General features: G+C 47.6%; 1 protein-coding gene across 1 annotated transcript; it reads right to left on the bottom strand.

The window, feature by feature from the left end:
• Positions 1-6: 6 nt before the first annotated feature.
• Positions 7-7,643, bottom strand: LOC131269272 (histone-lysine N-methyltransferase SETD1A-like). Its single transcript, XM_058271622.1, has 2 exons — positions 6,736-7,643; positions 7-1,372 (listed from the first exon to the last, which is right to left on the bottom strand). The coding sequence occupies exons 1-2, from the start codon at positions 7,641-7,643 to the stop codon at positions 31-33; spliced, it is 2,250 nt and encodes a 749-aa protein (XP_058127605.1). The 3' UTR covers positions 7-30.
• Positions 7,644-8,157: the final 514 nt, after the last annotated feature.

Here is an 8,157-nt window from a genome sequence, read left to right on the forward strand (position 1 = left end):
ACGAGAAATAATTCGTCGTTGACACTCCTTCTAACGTTCATCATTATCGCTAATCACTTCCGTTTTCAATGCCTCGTCCGGTGTGGATATCCTTAGTGGTGGGACTTGGGAATGCTGTGTCGAGTTGCGTGTCATCATGCGACGCTTCTTTGGTAACGGAATGTCCGACGATGGCGAGTTCTGCGACGAGTCAACGGTTTGATTTGTCGAAGGCACCGGCGAGGAGGATGATTCCGGCTCCTTTGGTGGTGACTTATCGGACTTATCTTTCTCCACCGTGTCGCTTTCCGAAGAATGTCGTTTTTTACTTGCCGGTACTGTTTCCAGCGGATCGGACGCTGGTATCGGAGAAGAGGACGCGCTTCCGTTGCTCTCAATAGGAGTGGTATCTTTAGCGGCCATGGATGAATGGTCGTCCTCTGGTTTGTGGTTGTCTTCCTCGGGCTTTTTCATGAGAGCTTGCGGTTCCGCGGGTGGCGCGGGATCATTTTTTGGCTTCAGATCCTTCCGCTGGTGCTGCAGCATGCCGGAGAAGAACGAACTCATATTGCGCACCATGCTGACGAACGATCCACCGAACTGCTTCTCAAACTCGAGCCGTTCCTTCTCCAGCGCCAGCCGCTCCTGATTGATGGTCAAATTTTCCCGCTGGATTGTGACGAGCTGCGTCAGTAGTGATTTGAACCCAGCCGACTGTCCCGTTTTACGAGTGCCGCTTGCGTTAGCCGCGTCCTTTGACGGGTCCGCCACCTTCGCATGAACATTCACCGCCGGAATGCTAACAATGGAAGATTTGCCAGGGAGTGCAAGTGGGATTTTAGCCGCATGATAGTTCGGTGCCGGTAACAGCTGCGGCATTGTTGGTACCTCCGAGGCTGGTGTAAGGATTTGCTTCGTGGTTCCATCCTTTGCAACCGTGTTGACAAGCAGCAGCTTCATTGGAGTGACACCGGTTGAGCCGGGTGTAGCAGTGACGACCCCGGTTTGTCCAGGCTTGCCGGCTGTTGTAACCTTCGTGACTCCGACCGTACCCATCATGGAGGTTGGTGCAAGGCTCACCGTCGGCTGGGTGTAAATCTGTATCGGAGTGGCCAGGTTCGTCGAGACGGTCGGTTGTTTCATCAGAAGGTTTGTCGGCACGACCGAGATCTTTCCGGCGGTCGGAGCGGCCGTGGTCGATGAGGCGGATGAGGTAGCCGTGATGGTCGTCCCGTTAGCGGAACTGATCTTTTCAATTACCAAACCGCACGAGTTGGCCGGCTTCGATGTTGTGGCAGCCGACGATATAGTGTAGGTTGGTTTAGCCGAAGATCCATGTGCTCCTTTCGATTGTGCTTTAAGCAACAGTTCATCTAGTCCATCATTAAACTCACTGAAAGAATTTGATAGCAGAGATTAAAGATAGGAAGTGTTTTTGTAAACGAAAGGTAAACATTATGTTAGAGTAGGCAACCCCTGCATCGTGGTGGGAAGTGTCACTTTGACACTCGAATGTCAGAAGTCCCTTTTCTCGTGTATCCTTTTTTAGTATTCAATAAAGTTGTGCGCTTGCTACGGAAAGGTCCACGTGTTTCCAAGTTGTAGGGTGCGTGAGGGTATTTTGGCCCACGTATGTAATTTTGGCCCACTTAGAAAGAAGATCAATTATTTCAATGATTTCAAATAAAAATGCCTCCTAACATTTTTTTTAGTGTTGAGGTCAATTTATTCTTGTTAAATACCAAATTTGGAGGCGATTGCATCAACATTTGTGGAGAAAATCGCTTAAAACTACGAAGCTGTCTCTTTTTCAAAAAACCATGTCGTAGGCGGATAGTTCGCCCACCTTGAGATATAAGCAACCACTGCGTAAAAAATTCTGAAGTAATGTTTTTCTAAAGCTTTGAGTGTTTTTAGGAATTATCAAAACGTTACTTGAATTTTTAGAGCACGAGAAATAATTTTAATTTCGATGCAAAAGTGGGCCAAAATAGATGCAAGGAAATCTGGTTTCGATTGGAACGAAATTTGTATGCATTTTGACACTGACAGCTGGTTGTCAGAAATTGTCTAAACGAAAATCCGGTGATCTTGGAAAATAGTGGAAATTAAAATATCGAATTAAACATTTTATCTTACTTATTTAACAAAAGTAAGAGTTAATAGCACAATCTAAATTATTATAAAGATGATTAAAACCATAAAACACATAAAAAAGGCATTTTTCAGGTGGGCCAAAACTGGTACACAGGTGGGCCAAAATAGAAGCAAAGCGGGCCAAAATAGCGACAAAAAGTGTGTTCAGAAATTGATAATTTTTCAGTGAAAACATAAAATAAACTAAAAAATATGAATTTTAATGCATGCTTAGATAGCTACTCTACATTATCATACCCAGTTTGTCATGATATGATCGGTACAATTAATGCAACGATTTATTTTGTGGTGACCCTTCCCTAAGTGGGCCAAAATGGGTACTTTTACCCTATATTCCGATTTACATCCGATTACCTTTTTAGGTTATGGGCCCAGGACACTTAGCATTGCTTATCAACACACTGCTTTAATCTTGTCCGAGCGATGGAGGATAAATCGGAAAAATTGTTTCTGCCTCTCTTTGACGGCAACAACTACTCCGCCTGGAAGTTCCGGATGACGATCCTGCTGGAGGAGCACGAACTTTTAGAATGTGTTTGCAACAACGCCAGCGAGATGGACGAGCTCAAGGAAAAGGCAGGAGACACGGCCGAAGTCAAGAGGAGGAAGGAGCTGGAACGGGAGAAGCGGGCAAAGATGGACAGAAAATGCAAGTCGCTGCTGGTGTCGCGGATTCATGACTCTCAGCTGGAATACATCCAAGATAAAAAGTCGCCGAAGGATGTGTGGGATGCGTTGCAAAAGGTTTTCGAACGTAAGAGCATCGCGAGTAGAATGCACCTTAAGCGGAAAATGCTCTCCCTGCGGTTCGATGGTGGAAGCCTTCAGCAACATTTCTTGGTGTTTGACAAGCTTGTGCGTGAATATCGAGCGACCGGTGCGGAATTGGATGAGCTTGACATTGTATGCCATCTTCTGTTGACGCTGGATTCGTCGTATTCAGCCGTAGTAACGGCGATCGAAACGATGCCGGAGGAGCAACTTTCCTTGGAATTCGTCAAATGCCGGTTGCTTGACGAGGAAACGAAGCGGAAAGGTGCAGTTTTGAGTGAGACGAGGAATGAAGCTGCTTTTTCTGGCTCTAGGTCGCGTTGGCAGCAGAAAGATAAGGTTAAGTGTTTTGGCTGCAAAATGGTGGGGCATAAAGTGTCGGAATGCCCGAACAAAAGAAAAGGAAACACTAATGCATCGAAAGCGCATGTAAGTGATGCGAGTGTGAGTTTTGTCGGAGTGAATGCAGAACAGGACAAAATGGAGTGGTATATAGATTCGGGCTGTTCTGATCACTTGGTGAACGATAAAACGTTTTTCGACGAAATGTGGCGGTTAGATGAACCTATAGAAATTGCAATAGCAAAGGATGGCGTGACAATTTGTGCGGAATACGCGGGCAACGTTAAAGTTTTGCGAGTCGTAAGTGGTAAGAAAATTGAATGCGTGGTACGTAATGTTTTATATGTACCGGATTTGCGTTGTAATCTTTTTTCGGTTATTCGTGTCGATGCTGCTGGAATGACAGTGGTGTACGAAAAAGGCAAAGTACAAATTCGTCGCGGTGCCGAAGTTGTCGCGTGTGGTTCACGGGTCGGAAAGCTGTATAAGCTTGATTTTTGCTGTGTACGGCGCGGAGAAAATTCTATGTTGACGTCGGGTCGAGTGTCAAAAGAACTTGAATTGTGGCATAAGCGGCTCGGACATTTGAACGTGCGCAGTATAAAGCAATTAATTGTCGATGAAATGGTTTCCGGACTGAAAGTGAAATGTTCAGATAAGAGTGTGGTAGTTTGCGAATCTTGTTTGGTCGGTAAACAAACACGGAATCCGTTTCCGTCGCGTAAAGAGAAACGATCGTCGCGCGTGTTAGAACTCATACATTCGGATGTATGCGGTCCGATTACCTCGATCGGTGTGAATGGCGCTAAATACTTCGTGTCTTTTGTGGATGATTGGAGCCATTTCTGTATGGTTTTCCTGATTCAGTCCAAGAATGAGGTATTTGATCGTTTCCGCGAATATGAGGCTATTGTTACGGCGAAGTTTGGACAACGGATCAGTCGCTTGCGCTGTGACAATGGCGGTGAATACCGAAGCAAGCAGTTCGACCAGTACCTAAAGCAGAAGGGTGTCGTGGTGGAATGGACGGTTCCGCATACGCCTCAGCAGAATGGGGTAAGCGAGAGGATGAACCGTACCTTAATAGACAAGGCCAGGACCATGCTGCAGGATTCCGGAATTGACAAGCGGTTTTGGGGGCAAGCTGTTCAGACAGCTGCATATCTCCTCAATCGTAGCCCTACGAACGCGATTGAAGGCAAGAAGACTCCATACGAACGTTGGGAAGGCAAGAAACCCGATTTGGCAAAGCTTCGTATTTTTGGATGTGGTGTTTACGTTCACATTCCGAAGGAACAACGTGGTAAGCTTGATGCCAAAGCATGGAAAGGGGTTTTAGTCGGCTACTCTGTGAATGGCTATCGAGTATGGAATCCGAAGCAGAGGGAAATAGTCCATGCACGCGATGTGGTGTTCCTGGAAGGATGTCATACTAGTACAGAAGGAGTTGAAGATGTGTCTCCGGATGATTTCTTCTCAACGACTGTAGCTGACGATGGTTCGGCGCATGAATCAGCTGATGCTGAGTTGGAAGACGAGGTGAGAGACACGGATCTTGACAACGAATCTGGTGAATATGAAACTGCTCCTAGCTTGAGTTCCGATGTGGGAATTGAAGCGATTGCTGATGATGAAACGTCGAAGCGGCAGCGTAAGCCTCCTGAGTGGCATAAGGATTATGCAATGGGATATGCAGCGTTTGCGTTAAATGCCACGAGTTATGTGGAAAATCTTCCAACCTCACTGGGTGAAGCTCGTCAGCGTGATGATTGGAGTGAATGGAAGGTTGCGGTAGACGAAGAAATGCAATCTTTATCCCGAAACAAGACCTGGGAGTTGGTAAAGCTACCGGAGGGTAGAACACCTATTACCTGTAAGTGGGTGTTTGCAGTGAAGCGCGGCATGGACGGTCAGCCTTGCCGTTATAAAGCCCGCTTGGTGGCTAGAGGATTTAGTCAGCGCTATGGTTTTGACTATAACGAAACTTATTCTCCAGTTGCTAGATTGGACACTCTCAGAACGGTCTTAGCATACGCGAATGAAAAGAAAATGATCGTGCATCAAATGGATGTGCGCACCGCATTTTTGAATGGCACGATAACGGAGGAGATTTTCATGACGCAGCCTGAAGGGTTCCAGAGCGATGGAAATCTTGTGTGCCGTTTGCGGAAGTCTCTGTACGGCCTGAAGCAGGCGTCAAAGGCATGGAACGATCGGTTTGATAGCTTCATTCATGATCGTCTGGGTTTTCAGCGAAGCCTAACTGATCAGTGCCTGTATACACGATCAACGAAGAATGATAAAGCAATTATCGTGCTATACGTAGATGATCTTGTGATCGTAGGATCGACGTTAGAGGCTGTAGAGCGTGTGAAAGAATGCCTTTCGAACGAATTTGAGATGAAAGACATAGGCGAAATTAAGTGTTTTCTTGGAATGAATATCAGCTACGACATGGAACAAGGCGTGATGCAGATTCATCAGCGAAATTATCTCCAGGATGTTTTGCGGCGATTCAAAATGGAGACGTGCAAACCTTGTTCGACACCAATCGAGAATCGGCTGAAACTGTTAAGAGGCACAGAGGAAAACCGTACGGTGCAACCATATCGCGAATTGGTGGGTTGTTTGATGTACGCAGCTCAAACAACAAGACCTGATCTGGCAGCAGCAGTGAACTTATTCAGCCAGTATCAGAGTTGTCCAACGGATGAGCATTGGACACATCTGAAGAGAATCCTTCGCTACATACAAGGTTCTCTAGATGTGGGCCTTGTTTACCGCAGAGGTAAAGGAACAGCGCTAGAGGTGTACTCGGATGCGGACTGGGCTGGTGACCCCAACGATAGACGGTCGGTAAGCGGAAGCGTTTTCAAAACGTTTGGGTCTACTGTGGCATGGATCACTCGGAAGCAGCAGAGTGTGGCGCTATCTTCGACGGAAGCTGAACTGACGGCTTTGTGTGTTGCGGTTTGCCATGGTGTTTGGATGTCGCGACTACTTTGTGACCTTGGGTGCAAGGTGAATTATCCGGTGACTTATTTCGAGGATAATCAGTCAACAATCAGCATCGTGGAAGACTCCAAGGGTCTTGGAAGGCTAAAACATGTTGACGTGAAGCTGTTCTTTCTGAAGGACTTGGTTAGAGACAAACGGATTGTCCTTGAATACATCCCTACAGCGGAGCAACAGGCGGACATGTTGACGAAAGGGTTGCCGACTTCTGAGTTTCGGCGAAACTGTTCAGCCATAGGTTTGGCAAAGTGCAGCGGTTGAGTGGGGGTGTTAGAGTAGGCAACCCCTGCATCGTGGTGGGAAGTGTCACTTTGACACTCGAATGTCAGAAGTCCCTTTTCTCGTGTATCCTTTTTTAGTATTCAATAAAGTTGTGCGCTTGCTACGGAAAGGTCCACGTGTTTCCAAGTTGTATATTCCGATTTACATCCGATTACCTTTTTACATTATGAAATGAAAGAGAATTCTTACTTTTCTACATCAAAATCACTGCCCTCGTCGTCATCCTCCTCATCATCATCATCGTCATCGTCGTCGTCATCATCCTCATCATCGGTTTGCTTTCCATTCTTTCCGTTTGAAGCTCCGGCATGGCGACCGTTAGCGTTCGTCTTTCTATTGGGCTTGCCAGACGTCCCACCGCCACTTCCGGCAATGTTGTCCTCCGGAAACTTGGCATCGATCGTGAGCAAATCTTCCGCCCGGATCTCGGTCGCTTCGTCGTCGTCGTCGCTCATCACTTCCAGCTTCACCGGAAACTGATCGAGTGGCATATCCTCATCTTCATCCTCTCCCTCGTCGCTCGTCATCGCTTTCCGTACCCTCGTGCCACCCGTTCGTTGATCCTGCCCATGCTGCTGCTGTTGCTGTCCCTGACTCTTCTGCTGTTGGATCAGGTGCACCCGGTGCGCATTGCCAAACACCGGCCGGCTGATGATTTCGTCCATTTCGGCGTAGTGGCGCCAGGTCGTCTGGTTGATGATACCGGCCGCCATGTCCTTCTTGATGCGGTTGTAGAAGCACTTCAGGTTCTTGATGCGCGTGTTGATTTCCTCCGTCGACCGGCTGTAGCCCTGCTCTCGCATCTTCCGCGCCAGCTCCGCGATGACCGGGTGCTTCTTGTGCGTGGTAATGAGCGTCTTCTGCACCTGCGGGTCGCCCCACAGCGAAATCAGCAGCTTCGTTTCGTCGTAGTCAAAGTTCGGATTGCGGCTGTTCGTTCGCCGGCCGCACAGGCTGCTGTTCAGTATCTTGTTCGTTGAGATCCAGGTTTCGCGCGAATTACCAGAATCGGTTCCTTCGCTCGGGGTGCGCTGCTTTGGGGCGATCCGGCAGGACCGTGCGCCTCCCTGGACCGGTGAGGCCGATGTAGTCGTCATGGTTACTGATTCACAAAAAGTTCACTTTGATTTTAACTGATTCACACTCGCCGCGAACAATATCGCAGGGGGCTATGTGATTACGTCAGACTATTGTTTCCGTGTCAACGTTCCACACCACGGACGCATACAGTTTAACTGATAGATTTTACGTGCGCCTTTTAATGTTGTGTGTATCTTTGATTCTGTGTGTAGTGCTTCGGGTATCAGTTGCGCATTCAGGCAAATCACTTTCATCACTCACAGGTTCACGGTATAAAAAAGATCCTCCTCACTTCACAGTGCACTAAGAAAAGGCTCTTCAACTTTAGCGTGATTTTTATGACGCAGCAACGCGACCCACGGTGTGCGTGTATGGGGACACTGGGTTTTTTTATGTTCTGCGCTCCGCTATTAGCACCTTTGGCACTTCATAAACAGGCGAAAGTGAGAGCGCCAGATGAGGATGCCGTCTCACTCCGACCACGCGTTAAGCGCCAGCACCCGAGCCGCTAAGGATGCTTTCAATGGAAAC

This window comes from Anopheles coustani, chromosome 3 (assembly GCF_943734705.1).
Source record: "Anopheles coustani chromosome 3, idAnoCousDA_361_x.2, whole genome shotgun sequence".
NCBI classification, from domain to species: domain Eukaryota; kingdom Metazoa; phylum Arthropoda; class Insecta; order Diptera; family Culicidae; genus Anopheles; species Anopheles coustani.